The 17017-nt window shown below is 43.2% G+C and overlaps 1 protein-coding gene and 1 pseudogene across 1 annotated transcript; one reads left to right on the forward strand and one right to left on the reverse strand.

The window, feature by feature from the left end:
- Window positions 1-1279: 1279 nt before the first annotated feature.
- On the reverse strand, window positions 1280-10470 carry LOC112249224 (cleavage and polyadenylation specificity factor subunit 5). The gene is made up of 7 exons (XM_024419016.2): window positions 10206-10470; window positions 3149-3349; window positions 2962-3025; window positions 2248-2337; window positions 2057-2132; window positions 1858-1972; window positions 1280-1748 (listed from the first exon to the last, which is right to left on the reverse strand). Exons 1-7 carry the CDS (start codon window positions 10328-10330, stop codon window positions 1727-1729), a joined length of 693 nt encoding a protein of 230 aa, XP_024274784.1. The 5' UTR covers window positions 10331-10470; the 3' UTR covers window positions 1280-1726.
- Window positions 10471-11798: 1328 nt separating this feature from the next.
- LOC121846193 lies at window positions 11799-12894 on the forward strand (annotated as a pseudogene).
- Window positions 12895-17017: the final 4123 nt, after the last annotated feature.

Raw genomic sequence — 17017 nt, forward strand, 5'->3', positions numbered from 1 at the left:
ACGTTGCTTCAAGAAGTACTGAGTAACAAGTATGAATACTTATGTGATATGTGTTAATTTATTTTTAATAATTTACAAAAAAATCTATTTTTGCTTTGTAATTATGGGGTATTGTGTGTAGATTGATTAAATAGTTTTTGTCATACATATTGGAATAAGGCTATAACGTAACAAAATGTGGAAAAAGAGTCTAGGGGTCAGAATACTTTCCGAATGCTACACACGCATCACAACTGCTGCTACCAGACTCTTATTATACTGCTCAGCTTATACACTGCCCCTCTCCAATACACGTGTAAATATTAGCTATAAATTGTGTCTTCCTGTATTATACTTAAGCTTAAAAAGTGATATAATACGGTGCCATTTACTTTAAGTTCGTAATCGTATCTTTGTGTTGTTTCATTGTCGAGAAGGAACCTGCAAGTAAGCAGTTCGTTGGCTGATGAATACCATGCGTATTCCTTAGAAATTACTAATAAAACATTTAACTTAATGAAAAGTGATAATGGTTGAGGTAGTTTGACCCACATCTTCTAGTGTTTTCAGATCAGTGGTCATGAAAGCAAAGTTGTGACTAAAGCTTTGCACTTGACTGACAATATTGATATGTAGGGTGACTAATAACGTATCGATCAAATAACCATCTATGTAACAAGACTAGCCAAAGCATGTGCTTGGTGTAAACACATGTAGCTAAAATAGCTAGCAAGTAGCTGACCATGCTTCCTTCACTCCCCTCTTCACATCTTCGTCCTAGAGTAGTGCATAAAGTTCTGCTCGCTCTTCACTTTTCTTTCTCTTCTTTCCTTTCTCGCTATCACCTCGCTGTCGTTAACAATTCATTTTAGTATAAATGAGTCGCGGTTAAATTGCGTCATAAAAACGCAGCAGTACGTTAGTGGTTCCGAGTATTTTCGGTGAACCGGTTAACTTGACAGTTTGATGTTCATTGAAAGAGATCAGGGTCCAGAGTAGCGCTGAGGTCCTTCCGTTTTATTTGAGAGTCCTGCGCAACCATCGATATTCATTGTCAGATATGACAGCAGATCTCTTTGTTTCTTGGGACCTAGAACTAGCATCTTTTCTGTCCGAGTTTAAAAGTAAAGCATTTGCCACCATCTACTTCCTTATGTCTAAAATAGAGGCTTTCAGGTTAGGCCATTTTGTGTCGTCAATATAGCAGTGAAAGTTGACATTGTGTTTCCAAATGACATCACCAAGAGGGAAGCATATATAGTGAAAACAATACACCAAAACGTCATCAACACACCTGGTATAAAAGCCAGTCTTCATGAAAAGACTCATTTATTTTTTTAAAGAAAATGAAATAGCATGACAGTAATACAGGTTAAAACACAACAGGAAACTCAATGCTGTTGTTTCTTTAATCAAATAAATGTATTCTGTTGCAAGAGCATAACATCTGATTCTTGAGACACTGGGTTGCAGTTTAATCATGTAAGAAATTACAGATTTTTTTCAGATCCAAACAAAAAGTCTGACAGTATATTTTCTTCCATCATTGTAAAGAGCACATTTACGGTCCCTTCTCTTGAGATGGTGGGTTTTTTGTTCAGCCTTACCAGGAAGCCAGAGGTGAGTAGCCTTGTGTTGCTTATTTTGATTGCCCCACATTGTATTAATTCCACGCCATGTCTTCATTTCACCCATATATGGCTGCACTCACAGAGACAGCCAGCCACTGTGCCCATTTTCACACCATTTAGTTGTAGATAAAGTTGAACCTACAGGAAATAAATATGAATATACAGCATACCTGAGCTCACACACACCCTTAATACACTCATTATAACACACAAAAGTGATTTATACACAATATATAACACACACTACCTGCTTAGTAGTTGCGGTAGGCTGGATATGATTGGCCCATAGCCGGGGGCGTTGTCATAAAGCTCAAACAGAGGGGCTGCCACCAGTTTGTAGTTCTTTGGGACTGCAAACAGAGCTGAAAGACACAGAAGCAAATATCACTAATGATTATGTGAGTAGAGTATGTAGAACAGATTTTGACTAGCTAAGGGGCGCTTACCTTTTTCCTGCAGTTGAACCAGGAAGAGCTTTTTATGCTCCTTGGGTTTAGTGATGTGGGCTGGAATGTAGGGATACTGCAGCAGAACAGAAAAGCAAATATTTACCACACACAAATATTTACTGTAGGCTCAATTTCTCCTCCTCCATACATTTCAGTGTAAACTGTACTGTGTGTTGGGTTATGCTCACCTGTGGGGGTTCAAAGTTGGGGCGCCACCAGTTTCCGATGGAGTCATCGATCACCCAATCCTGCTTCACCCCGTCCTGCCGGCCCAGGATCTGACAAAGACACAGTAAAGACAATCACTATGGCATCACGGCATCCTGCAGGATCTTAGAGAATGCTACCCCATTGATAGACCCAGACACTTGCTCTAAACATTAACACGCATCGCTTGCAGTACTGTTTTGGAAACTTAAGGAATTCATCTTTCATATCAGCGAGAAATATATATTTTTCAAACTGTAAATTACTACACACCTTTATAGGGTTAGGTTTGTGTTCCCACACGGCCATATCCCCATGTTACAGTGCTTGTTTATGGAAGACATAGGCTGCCACCTGTGCTAATTAGCTATCTTGCGCGCTCTGCACACCTGTGTGTAAGCTAACTGGGGAGCAAGTGTTGTTCAACTAGAGGCACACAATGTGTGCAAAACTGCTACAATAAGTTTTTTTTTTAAAGATTATTTTTCAAAAGCGATGATTATTGATGTTTCTAAACATTAACACACAGCATCAGAATTGGAGTTTACACGGAGCCAAATGTAGGCGAATGGAATGGCTGAAAAACTCTTCTCCGTATGTAGAGTTGAGAGCTAAGAGAATGCTAGTATGGATGTCATCTGAGGTTGTGATTCCAACTCTGGCCGGCCTCCTTTGAGAGTGTATGTGTATCGTACCTCTGTCATCAGGCGTTTCAGCCCATCCACCTCATCCTCCCCTGGGCTCAGCTCTCCACCTGGCCTGCAAGAGACAAATAGACAACCCTATAAGAGAACCATACAAACATACATGCACACACTTTAAAAACAAACAGACTGTTGATGTAACTCCTGCAGGCTGTGCTTGGTTGTTAGTAGTGCTTACAGTTTGAAGAAGGTGGTTCCCAGCTGCAACAGCAGTACATGGGGCAACCTGTGCTCATGGACAATAAGCACTCCCTCCACTGCCCTCCGCATGCCCAGCTTGTCAAACTCCTCCCGCATCCTCTGGAACCGTGCTGCCACTGAACTGTCCTTCTCATACAGAGGCTCCTTGGTCCCAAATGTGTAGTTGGTGAGAGGGTATCTGAAACAATGTTATGAATACCATTTTTAAATGTGCACATGCCTCGACTAACATGCACACAATACCCAGAACAAGCGGTTGGTGGCACCTTAATTGGGGAGGAAGGGCTCAGAATTGGTGGAATGGTATCAAATACATAAAACACATGGTTTCCATTGTTCGATGCCATACCAATCGCTCCGTTCCAGCCATTATTATGATCTGCCCTCCCCTCAACAGCCTTCACTGCTACTCAGTAACCCCCCCACAAACACACACGGCATAGCTTTTGAATGAGGATGCATCTACAGGACGGTAGACTAGCAATTCATCATAATTTTGTGCCACAAACTGGGCTGTCAAATTGGACATAGAGTCAGCTGCAAAGCTAGCCAGAATTCGAATAGACATTCATTACATTCTCTCTCCAGTCAGAACGTGGCTATGCAACGATCAGGAAAGCGCAGAGCCGGCTCAAGATACTGCTTGGAAAACATACCTCAATCCAGGGATGGGAGATGGCAGTGTACTACTAATTGTCTCATCATCCTAAACGACATATCGAGAAGATTGAAATACTACTAGTCTTTAATGACTGTTAGTTTTTCGTCAGCATGCAGGGCTAGCTAATACTATAGCAGTCCACTAGATTTGACAACACTTCCGGTAGTTACTCACCCCAAAGCTAGCCCAGAGACGGTAGGAAAGCAAGACACCCCACTCTCAAATTGTTTCTGATCGGGGCGGGGCCACTGTTTTTTTAAATGTATTTTATTTTACCTTTAACTAGGCAAGTCAGTTAAGAACAAATTCTTATTTTCAATGACAGCCTAGGAATAATGGGTTAACTGCCTTGTTCAGGGGCAGAATGACAGATTGGTACCTTGTCAGCTCTGGGATTTGAACTTGAAACCTTTCGGTTACTAGCACAACGCTCTAACCACTAGGCTACCCTGCCGCCCAGGTTTACTTATTGTCCCCATATCACGGGTGCCCCAGGGCGAGACATCTCACTGGCAAATGTTTTCTGGGCGGTACAGGTGGAGTGAAAGGGAGGGGCCATTAAGTAGAGCAGAGCTAGCTCAAAGATAGAAGAATGAGACAAAAGAACACACCAGATCAGTGGTTCTTAACCTTGTTGGAGGTACTGAACCCCACCAGTTTCATATGCGCATTCACCGAACCCTTCTTAATTGGAAAAATAAAATATGATTTTTTCAAATTCAAAACATGGGTATATATTTTACTGGTGCACAAAATGAACCGTGCATCAACATCAGTGTGTTCAAAGAACAAAATCATCAAAACATGATTTTCACACAAAAACATAATAATGAATATTTACTGCAAATCAGTGTGACTTCTGCTGTTGCCTTTCAGAGACCAGTTCAGAAATGTGCGGCTTCACCTTTCACGCTTTCTTAGCAATAACAGGGTACGTTACCATTTGTTGACACCAAAACGTTGAAAGCGTTGTTGTTCTGAAGAGCTGCTGTTGAACCTGGCTCTGCTGAATTTCAATGATTTCATCGAGGTATTCATCATTGACATCTGTTGTCTCAACACTAAACGTGAACGGCTGTCTCACCCATGCTGGATATGACTCTCTTGTAGGGAAGTATCCGTCGAGGGACTTTGCAAGCTCATCTAAGTGCGTGGCAATTGCTTGCTTCAGTTCCGCGGGTACAGAAATGTCTCCGATTCCAGATACATCTTCGATCTTACTTACACAGTCGTCCAGCAGGGGAAAGTTTGCGAAGTTATCGTTCTCTGTTCGTCGTTTCCATAACAGTAGCTTTTTTTGAAAAGCCTTCAGGTTTTCCTCCGCTTCGATGATGTTGACTCCACCGCCCTGCATCTTTTGATTGAGATGATTGAGAGCTGCGAAGATATCAGCCATATACGCTAAAGCTAAAATGAGAATGAACTCAGAATTTTTGTAGCAATCTGCATGACAATGTTGGTGCTCTTGCAAAAACAGGGCTAATTACACACGCACGGCAAAAACACGATTCAGCACCTGTCCCCGGGATAACCACCGGACGTTAGAATGGTACAGAAGTACCTCGAATTCAGAGCCCATTTCTTTACACAGCTCACTCAAGATGCGGTGCCTCAGAGCACTAGTTCGCACATAGTTCACGCATTCCACTACAATTTTTAATACTTCTTCCAGTTTTGGAGGCAAGGTTTTTGTTGCCAACGCATGCCTGTGCAGAATACAATGCGTAACAATGATGTGTGGTGCATCGGCTTTCACTAGCGCACCAAAACCAGACTTTCTGCCCAGCATGACTGGAGCTCCGTCCGAACAAACTGCAGAAACCATATCCCACGAAAGATTGTTGTCTTTGAAGAAGTCATCCACAAGTTTCTTCACATCGGCTGCCTTAGTTGTTGTTGTAAGAGGCTTACAAAATAAAAAAATCTTCCTTTATCACGTTGTCTTTCACATAGCGCACGAATACAGCAAACTGGCTTAGATTGGAAACGTCTGTGGTCTCATCGAGTTGAAGGCTGAATTTTGCCGGGCTTGAAATCAGATCTGCAACTACTTGAGCCAAGATGTCTTAGCTCATGTCCTCTATTCTGTCGCTGATGGTGTCATTTGAAAGAGGAATTTGGGATAACTTAACTTAAGCCTCTTTTCCCAGCATGATATTTGCCATCTTCAACACAGCTGGTTTTATGAGTGTTTCACCAACGGTGTGTGGTTTGCCCTGCTTTGAGATCAGGTAAGCAACTTCGTACAATGCTGTGAGGATCAGTTTGTTGATAGGTACAAAGCCGAGAACAGGCAGAGTAGCCTTTTCATCGAATCTGGCTCTCTTCACCTTGAATTCAGTGAGCGTTGTGTTCTTGTATTTTCCACCTCCACGCAGCTTAAGGAAGTGTTCTCTTAGTTTTGCCAGTGCTAGACTAGAATTGCTCAACTTGGCATTGCAAATCATGCAGTTAGGACGCTGACTCCCATCACATTCCGTTATACATGTGAATCCATATTGTACATATTCGTCCGACCACTTTCTTTTTTTGCTCGACATAATAAGTATGAAGGGATTAAAATATTAATAAAGAAATCACAAGACGTACCATCACGACAGTCACAAGTCGACTACTGAGCGCACCAAATTCCCTGCAGCACAGATAGGCCAAGCGATGTAGCGTGATCACCTACAGCCAATGATGGCCAAGCGGGGCGTGTCATCACGAATCATATGAGTCCGATGTGTGTCTTGACCTCCGCCGAACCCCTGAGACTGACTCACCGAACCCCTGGGGTTCGATCGAACCCAGGTTAAGAACCACTGCACCAGATATTTCACCTGATGTGTAAATGTGAAGCATCTGGTTGGCATTTCCACTCACAACCAAATATGGTGATGAGAAGAAGCCCAGTGGCTGGCAGTGGGAGACATTCTGCAGATTTTCTCATCGATTAAACATTTTGTAATAATCGTAATACAGTTTTCTGTTTCCAAAACTATAATCTGTAACAGAGTGGACTGCATTTTGTAAACTTAACCATTTTCCAAAGTTTCTAAAAATGGTGTTTACTACAAATTGAGTTATTGGGCACACACACCCAATTCAGAGTACACGTTCCATAACAAAAATATGCAAATACATGCTACAACGCGCCAATATGATCTCATTAGCGGGTGTTGAGTGGTAGTGTTCTGTCCTCTCAAGACCCGTGGTCTGGAGTAGGATTAGATAGGGTTAAATAGTGGAATGGGGTGGAGATTTTTTAAATTATAGATGGCTAATAGTTGGAGGGGCAATTCTCCACTAAGGTATCAACAATTTAATGTAGGTAGGCCATGAATGGTCTCACAGCAGTGCAATAGGTGGTGGTGTATGCACCTAAAAGTTGGATGCAATCTGACAACCAAATCCTAAAGAAGATCGATCGTGCTAGCTCGTGCTTGTTTCACATTTAACAAACATAATATATTCATTATTAGAAATTCAAATCTGTTTTCACGTCAATACATAGGTTCATTATTAAGCTACTTAACATAATTTACATATTTAATAGTGTCAATGGAAGTTGTTGTAGGTCAACTTGTTTTTTAGAGTCCAGCCTTCTTTTTAATTACATTTTGATTTGTTAAAATCCCACCTGTTACAACCCCTATTACTAGCTTGTTCAACCGCTCTTTCGTATCGTCTGAGATCCCCAAAGATTGGAAAGCTGCCGCGGTCATCCCCTCTCTTCAAAGGGGGAGACACTCTAGACCCAAACTGCTACAGACCTACAGTGCCTTGCGAAAGTATTCGGCCCCCTTGAACTTTGCGACTTTTTGCCACATTTCAGGCTTCAAACATAAAGATATAAAACTGTATTTTTTTGTGAAGAATCAACAACAAGTGGGACACAATCATGAAGTGGAACGACATTTATTGGATATTTCAAACTTTTTTAACAAATCAAAAACTGAAAAATTGGGCGTGCAAAATTATTCAGCCCCCTTAAGTTAATACTTTGTAGCACCACCTTTTGCTGCGATTACAGCTGTAAGTCACTTGGGGTATGTCTCTATCAGTTTTGCACATCGAGAGACTGACATTTTTTCCCATTCCTCCTTGCAAAACAGCTCGAGCTCAGTGAGGTTGGATGGAGAGCATTTGTGAACAGCAGTTTTCAGTTCTTTCCACAGATTCTCGATTGGATTCAGGTCTGGACTTTGACTTGGCCATTCTAACACCTGGATATGTTTATTTTTGAACCATTCCATTGTAGATTTTGCTTTATGTTTTGGATCATTGTCTTGTTGGAAGACAAATCTCCGTCCCAGTCTCAGGTCTTTTGCAGACTCCATCAGGTTTTCTTCCAGAATGGTCCTGTATTTTGCTCCATCCATCTTCCCATCAATTTTAACCATCTTCCCTGTCCCTGCTGAAGAAAAGCAGGCCCAAACCATGATGCTGCCACCACCATGTTTGACAGTGGGGATGGTGTGTTCAGTGTGATGAGCTGTGTTGCTTTTACGCCAAACATAACATTTTGCATTGTTGCCAAAAAGTTCAATTTTGGTTTCATCTGACCAGAGCACCTTCTTCCACATGTTTGGTGTGTCTCCCAGGTGGCTTGTGGCAAACTTTAAACAACACTTTTTATGGATATCTTTAAGAAATGGCTTTCTTCTTGCCACTCTTCCATAAAGGCCAGATTTGTGCAATATACGACTGATTGTTGTCCTATGGACAGAGTCTCCCACCTCAGCTGTAGATCTCTGCAGTTCATCCAGAGTGATCATGGGCCTCTTGGCTGCATCTCTGATCAGTCTTCTCCTTGTATAAGCTGAAAGTTTAGAGGGACGGCCAGGTCTTGGTAGATTTGCAGTGGTCTGATACTCCTTCCATTTCAATATTATCGCTTGCACAGTGCTCCTTGGGATGTTTAAAGCTTGGGAAATCTTTTTGTATCAAAATCCGGCTTTAAACTTCTTCACAACAGTATCTCGGACCTGCCTGGTGTGTTCCTTGTTCTTCATGATGCTCTCTGCGCTTTTAACGGACCTCTGAGACTATCACAGTGCAGGTGCATTTATACGGAGACTTGATTACACACAGGTGGATTGTATTTATCATCGTTAGTCATTTAGGTCAACATTGGATCATTCAGAGATCCTCACTGAACTTCTGGAGAGAGTTTGCTGCACTGAAAGTAAAGGGGCTGAATAATTTTGCACGCCCAATTTTTCAGTTTTTTATTCGTTTTTTTTGTTGTTGAAATATCCAATAAATGTCGTTCCACTTCGTGATTGTGTCCCACTTGTTGTTGATTCTTCACAAAAAAATACAGTTTTATATCTTTATGTTTGAAGCCTGAAATGTGGCAAAAGGTCGCAAAGTTCAAGGGGGCCGAATACTTTCGCAAGGCACTGTATATCTATCCTACCCTGCCTTTCTAAGGTCATCGAAGCCAAGTTAACAAACAGATCACAGACCATCTCGAATCCCACCGTACCTTTTCCACTATGCAATTATGCAATCTGGTTTCCGAGCTGGTCATGGGTGGACCTCAGCCACGCTCAAGGTCCTAAACGATATCATAACCGCCATTGATAAGAGACAATACTGTGCAGCTGTATTCGTCAACCTGGCCAAGGCTTTCGACTCTGTCAATCACCATATTCTTATCGGCAGACTCAACAGCCTTGGCTTCTCAAATGACTGCAGGTACATTTCACTGGTCACCCCCAAAGCCAACACTCCCTTTGGCTGCCTTTCCTTCCAGTTCTCTGCTGCCAATGACTGGAACGAACTGCAAAAATCACTGAAGCCTCATATCTCCCTCACTAGCTTTAAGCACAAGCTGTCAGAGCAGCTCACATATCACTGCACCTGTACATAGCCCATCCAACTACCTCATCACCATCTTATTTATTTTGCTCCTTCGCACCCCAGTACTGCTACTTGCACACTCATCTTCTGCACTTCTATCACCTCAGTGTTTAATTTGCCATACTGTAATAATTTCATCACTATGGCCTATTTATTGCCTAACCCCCCTTATCCTACCTCATTTGCACACACTTTATATAGACTTTCTGTATTGTATTATTGACTGCATGTTTGTTTATTCCATGTGTAACTCTGTGTTGTTGTTTGCGTCGCACTGCTTTGCTTTATCTTGGCCAGGTGGCAGTTGTAAATGAGAACTGGTTCTCAACTAGCCTACCTGGTTAAATAAAGGTGAAATATATTTTTTAAACTCCTCCTGCAAAGCTTGCAGTCCATTAACTCTTCCATACAATTGAGTGAAATACGGGTATTGTAGTAGTCTTTGCATAACCACTATACATACATACACACATAATCTGACGTTAAAAACCAATCGTCGTCGTCCCTTCACCCTGTTACTCACAAATTAATGGTTCTCTCCAGGCTGAGTGGTTTTGCAGGCGCGCTCATGTATTTGTTCCCGCCGAACTGACTGACCCCGCGCGGCCAGCCGGCGGATGAACGATTGGGAGCAGGCACACTCGACATTGCTCCAATACCACTATACAAAATCTAGCTTCAAAATCCTCAGGTAGAAATGCAATGCAAAAGATGTACTAGAACAATAACAAAGAAAAATGGAAGGCCGTAACCATGCGCAAATTGCCTTCCTCTCTTTCTCTTTTTCCTGTTCCGTGATTTGATGCAGTAGGTAAACTTCCGACAATTGGGGCATTGCCGCCACCTATCTTGCTGGAGTGTAATAACCAGTAATAATAATAATAGTAGCTCCTGTAGATGAAAATCTGAATTTTGAGGTGGTCGAACTCTATCCAATTGCTTTGCCCTCGTCCAACATACCCCAAAGGTTCTGTTAAATGTAAAAACTCTAACCCTGCATGAATAAGGTCATGATGGTTCATCAATAAAAGCACTTTCCTCCATCAAATCTAATTTTATTGGTCACATTCATATATTTAGCAGATGTTATTGCGGGTGTAGCGAAATGCTTGTGTTCCTAGCTTCAACAGTGCAGTAGTATCAAACAGTTCAGAACAATACACACTAATCTAAAAGTAAAATAATGAAATTAAGAAATATATAAATATTACATCAAGCAATGTTGGAGTGGCATTGACAACAAAAAGGTGTTAATTGAACCTTTATTTAACTAGGCAAATACAGTAGAATAGAATACAGTATATAAATATGAGATGAGTAAAGCAGTATGTAAACATTATTGAAATGGCCAGTGATTCCAAGAAAAAAAATCTATGTATATAGTGCAGCAGCCTCTAAGCTGCAGGGTTACGTAACCGGGTGGAAGCCTGCTAGTGATGGCTATTTAACAGTCTGATGGCCTTGAGATAGAAGCTGTTTTTCAGTTTCTCTGTCCCAGCTTTGATGCACCTGTACTGACCTTGCCTTCTGGAAGATAGAGGCAGAAACAGGCCGTGGCGCAGGTGGTTGATGTCCTTGATGATCTTTTTGGCCTTCCTGTGACATCGGGTGCTGTAGGTGTCCTGGAGGGCTTGTAGTTTGCCCCGGGTGATGCGTTGGGCAGACCACACCACCCTCTGAAGAGCCCTGCGGTTACCATACCAGGCCGTGATACAGCCTGACAGGATGCTCTCAATTGTGCATCTGTAAAAGTTTGTCAGGGTTTTAGGGGCCTCCGTTGAGGTTTTCCTGTAATTCTCACGGGTCAGGAGGCTATACATGAGTGTGTCATGTTGGTAGGCTGTTACCTTCGCATAACACAGAGCTGTACACACATTGTATATTCAAAACAGGCCCGGCCCAGAGTCATACACAGGTACTCTTTGTTTACAGCATATCATCACTACCACCAGTAGTGAAGACAATCTGGGGAACAACTCCGAGCTTAATGTGTCTCCGTCAGCCCGACAGAGGTAGTGAGACATCCCTGTTGAGTTTCTAACCAGCATTCTCTGTGGATATTAATAGTCTAGACAATTCGGCCCTATGCAGCACCCAGTCCTATCCTTGCTGGCACATGACCCATGTGTTGCCCAGCGTGATCACAGGCTTCTGTTGCATTGTGGGAATCCCTGGGAATGTGGTGGTTCTGATAGTCGTGGGGCGGAAATTTGAGAGTGGGAACTTCAACATGCGTCTGATGCTGAACCTGGCACTGTGTGACCTGAGGGTCTTGCTGTGCCTGCCTCTAGTTATCAACAACCTACTGAGGGCCTGGGATCTGGGCCCCACCGCCTGCAAGCTGCTCTTCTTTCTGATCTATTGCAGCCTGAATGGTAGTGTGCTGACCATCACCCTGCTGAGCGTGCAGTGCTGCATCCAGGTGCTGTACCCCCACAACTGGGCGCAGCTAGGCCGTATGGGGGAAGAGGCACTCCTCCTGTCCCTGTGGGGGCTGGCAGGGTTCATTGCCTCTACCGCCTTCTCTGTCCTTGACGTCAAGACATACGATGGCAGCAAATCCTGCAGCTCACACTTCCAGAGCCTCAAATAAGAAATGGCCACCCTACTTGTCCAAACACTGCTGGGATTTGTAGTTCCCTGCTGCATCCTGGTGGCGTCCTACTTCTACCTCCAAAGGAGGGTGAGCCAGGCGGCCCTGTTCAGGCAGCGGAGGGCGACCAAGCTGGTCATCTGCATCGTTGTGTCCTTCTTCTGCTTCTGGACTCCGCTGCACCTGTTCAACCTGCTGGCCCTGGTGAACTTGGCCGTGCAGAACGAGGTTGTGGAGAATGTGTGTGACTCAGCTTGGAATATCCTCATGGGTTTCACCATCATCAACAGCTCCCTCAACCCTTTCCTCTATGCCTTTGCCTCTTCAGGAATCCCCAGGGCAAGCCCCCACCCCACCACATGACACTGGCTTCCATTGAGTAGATATAATTGTTTAAAGCACTATGTACAAGCATTATGTAACTGACTATTTTTGTTGTGCTTATATTTTGTTCAAATGATTCTAGAGGACATCTGATATGATTGTATTTTATTATAGCAGCCAGTGAATGTTTGCATAAGGAAATAAGTGCGTGTGTGTTATTCAAAAGTAAAATTAAGGAAAAAACATCTGAGTAACTGACTGAAATTATCTTGCTGTTGACAAATTAAAAGTAGCTAAGTCCACATTTGGCTGCTTCTCAATAGAGTTGACACAATTCAATTACTAATGTATATTTATTTATCAATATTCAGAATGTTACATAAATATAACAAGAGATTCATAAAAAAACAAAGCTGCCTCTGTACACTAAGGATTCAACACAATGGGAAGATGGGGGCAATGACCTCAGGTTGTCAACTGGGGTGTGTCTGCGGTCGCAGCTGTGTGTCCTTGACAACCTCCGTCTGCATGGAAGGGACCAGGTACCGTACAGCCCAGTGCACCATGCCATCAGGAATCCTGCACGATACACACACACACGGTGCTTTCGGAAAGTATTCAGACCCCTTGACTTTTTCCACATTTTTGTAGGTTACAGCCTTATCCTAAAATTGATTAAAATAGTCCCCCCCCTCATCATCATTCTACACAAAATATCCCATAATGGCAAAGCAAAAACAGGATTTTAGAAAAATACATTTACATACACAACCTCTCAAAAGTTTGGGGGTCACAGAAACGTCCTTGTTTTTGAAAGAATATTATATATATACAAATATACATACACACACACACACACACACACACACACACACACACACACACACACACACACACACACACACACACACACACACACACAGTGGGGCAAAAAGTATTTAGTCAGCCACCAATTGTGCAAGTTCTCCCACTTAAAAAGATGAGAGACCTGTAATTTTCATCATAGGTACACATAGGTACACTTTTTTGCCCCACTGTACGTTAGCACAGCTTAAAACTGTTGTGCTGATTAAAGAAGCAATATAACTGGCCTTCTTTTGACTAGCTGAGTATCTGGAGCATCACCATTTGTGGGTTCGATTACAGGCTCAAAATGGCTAGAAACAAAGAAATTTCTTCTGAAACTCGTCAGTCTGTTCTTGTTCTGAGAAATGAAGGCTACTCCATGCGAGACATTGCCAAGAAACTGAAGATCTCGTACAATGCTGTGTACTATGGACCAACATTTTTTTGCTTTTCTTTAAAAAAAAAAGGACATTCCGAAGTGACCCCAAACTTTTGAACAGTAGTGTAAGTATTCAGACCCTTTACTCAGTACTTTGTTAAAGAACCTTGGCAGCGATTACAGCCTTGAGTCTTAGGTTTGGCGTTACAAGCTTGACACACCTGTATTTTGGGAGTTTCTCCCATTCGTCTCTGCAGATCCTCTCAAGCTCTGTCAGGTTGGATGGGGAGTGTTGCTGCACAGCTATTTTCAGGTCTCTCCAGAGATGTTGAATCTGGTTCAAGTTCAGGCTCTGGCTGGGCCACTCAAAGACATTCAGACATTCAAGGACACGTGTGCTTAGGGTCATTGTCCTGTTGGAAGTCTGAGGTCCTGGGAGCTCTGGAGCAGGTTTTGATCAAGGATCTCTGTACTTTGCTCTGTTCATCTTTGCCTTGATCCTGACTAGTATCCCAGTCCCTGCCACTGAAAAACATCCCCACAGCATGATGCTGCCACCACCATGCTTCACCGTATGGATGGTGCTAGGATTCCTCCAGAAGTGACACTTGGCATTCAGGCCAAAGAGTTCAATCTTGGTTTCATCAGACCAGAGAATATTGTTTCTCATGGTCTGAGTCTTTAGGTGCCTTTTGGCAAACTCTAAGCGGGCTGTCATGTGCCTTTTACTGAGGAGTGGCTTCCATCTCGCCGAGTACTGCAAAGATGGTTGTCCTTCTGGAAGGTTCTCCCATCTCCACAGAGGAACTTTAGAGCTCTGTCAGAGTGACCATCGGGTTCTTGGTTACCTCCCTGACCAAGGCCCCTTATCCCCCGATTGCTCAGTTTGGCCGGGCGGCCAGCTCTAGGAAGAGTCTTGGTGGTTCCAAACTTCTTCAATTTAAGAATTGTATATATTTTTTTATTTAACTTCTTTTTAACCAGGTAGGCCAGCTGAGAACAAATTCTCATTTACAACTGTGACCTGGCCAAGATAAAACAAAGCAGTGCGACAAAAACAACACAGTTACACATAAACAACATACAGTCAATAACACAATAGAAACATCTATGTACAGTGTGTGCAAATGTAGAAGAGTAGGGAGGTAAGGCAATAAATAGGCCATGGAGGTGAAATAATTACAATTTAGCATTAACACTGGAGTGATAGATGTGCAGATGATGAAGTGCAAGTAGAGATCCTGGGGTGCGAAAGAGTAAGAGAATAAGTAACAATATGGGGATAAGGTAGTTGGGTGTGCTATTTACAGATTGGCTGTTGTGGTATCCCAGGAGCTCTACCCCGGGGAATGGTAATAGAGGGGAGGTACGTGAGGCATCGTTGGCTCCCTCTGCTGGGAATACTGGGCTGGGCACCCCGACACGGACAGCTCCAAGTGGAGGTAATTAGGGTAAAGTGCCAACCAGCCGTGGAGGCCAAATAAAAGGAGCACTGTGTCATACCACGAGAGAGAACGGGGAGAGACCAACACCGAGCAAAAGTAGAGTATGAGGACCGAGCCAAACCTAAGTGATTTTCTACCGATCCTCGACTTCGGTGATGTCATCTATAAAATAGCCTCCAACACTCTACTCAACAAATTGGATGCAGTCTATCACAGTGCCATCCATTTTGTCACCAAAGCCCCATACACTACCCACCATTGCGACCTGTACGCTCTCGTTGGTTGGCCCTCGCTTCATACTCGTCGCCAAACCCACTGGCTACAGGTTATCTACAAGTCTCTGCTAGGTAAAGCCCCGCCTTATCTCAGCTCACTGGTCACCATAGCAGCACCCACTCGTAGCACGCGCTCCAGCAGGTATATCTCACTGGTCACCCCCAAAGCCAATTCCTCCTTTGGTCATCTTTCCTTCCAGTTCCAGTTCCAACTCTGTTGCCCATGACTGGAACGAATTGCAAAAATCTCTGAAGCTCCCTCACTAGCTTTAAGCACCAGCTGTCAGAGCAGCTTACAGATCACTGCACCTGTACATAGCCCATCTGTAAACAGCCCATCTACCTTCCTCATCCCCACACTGGTATTTATTTATTTATTTTGCTCCTTTGCACCCCAGTATCTACCTGCACATTCATCTTCTGCCGATCTACCATTCCAGTGTTTAATTGCTATATTGTAATTACTTCGCCACCATGGCCTATTTATTTCCTTAACTTACTTTATTTGCACTCACTGTATATAGACTTTTTGTTTTTTGTTTGTTCTACTGTATTATTGACTGTATGTTTTGTTTATTCCATGTGTAACTATGTGTTGTTGTATGTGTCGAATTGCTACGCTTCATCTTGGCCAGGTAGCAGTTGCAAATGAGAACTTGTTCTCAACTAGCCTATCTGGTTAAATAAAATACATTTATGTTTATTTTCTGGCTTAGTAAAGTTGTTTTTGCGGACTAAAGCCTCCCTGTCTCTGTGTCAACCTCTGCACGCTCAACCCAACACCACACGGTTTACCATCCTGTGTACAGGTACAGTGAATGGCAAGCTGATCTGACAGCTGATGCTTAAAGTTAGAGAGGGATATACAAGACTCCAGCTTCAGTGATTTTTGCAATTCGTTCCAGTCATTGGCAGCAGAGAACTGGAAGGCAGCCAAAGGGAGTGTTGGGTTTGAGTGTGACCAGTGAAATATACCTGTGGGGCGGGGCTTCACCTAGCATAGACTTATAGATGACCTGGAGCCAGTGGGTTTGGCGACGAATATGTAGTGAGGCCCAGCCAACGAGAGCATACAGGTCGCAGTGGTGGGTAGTGTATGGGGCTTTGGTGACAAAACGGATGGTACTGTGATAGCAAGCTGGATGTAGTCTGAGTAGAGTGTTGGGGGCTAAAATGACATCGCCGGTCAAGGATCGGTAGGACAGTCAGTTTTACGAGGGTATGTTTGGCAGCATGAGTGAAGGAGGCTTTGTTGTGAAATAGGAAGCCGATTCTAGATTTAATTTTGGATTGGAGATGCTTAATGTGAGTATGGAAAGAAAGTTTACAGTCTAACCAGACACTTAGAATATGTGGACAACTACAAATGTCTAACTCAGAACCATCCAGAGTAGTGATGCTAGTCGGGCAGAGAGGGTGTGGGCAGAAATCGGTTGAAGAGCATGCACTTAGTTTTACTTGCATTTAAAAGCA

This window comes from Oncorhynchus tshawytscha, unplaced genomic scaffold (assembly GCF_018296145.1).
Source record: "Oncorhynchus tshawytscha isolate Ot180627B unplaced genomic scaffold, Otsh_v2.0 Un_scaffold_4_pilon_pilon, whole genome shotgun sequence".
NCBI classification, from domain to species: domain Eukaryota; kingdom Metazoa; phylum Chordata; class Actinopteri; order Salmoniformes; family Salmonidae; genus Oncorhynchus; species Oncorhynchus tshawytscha.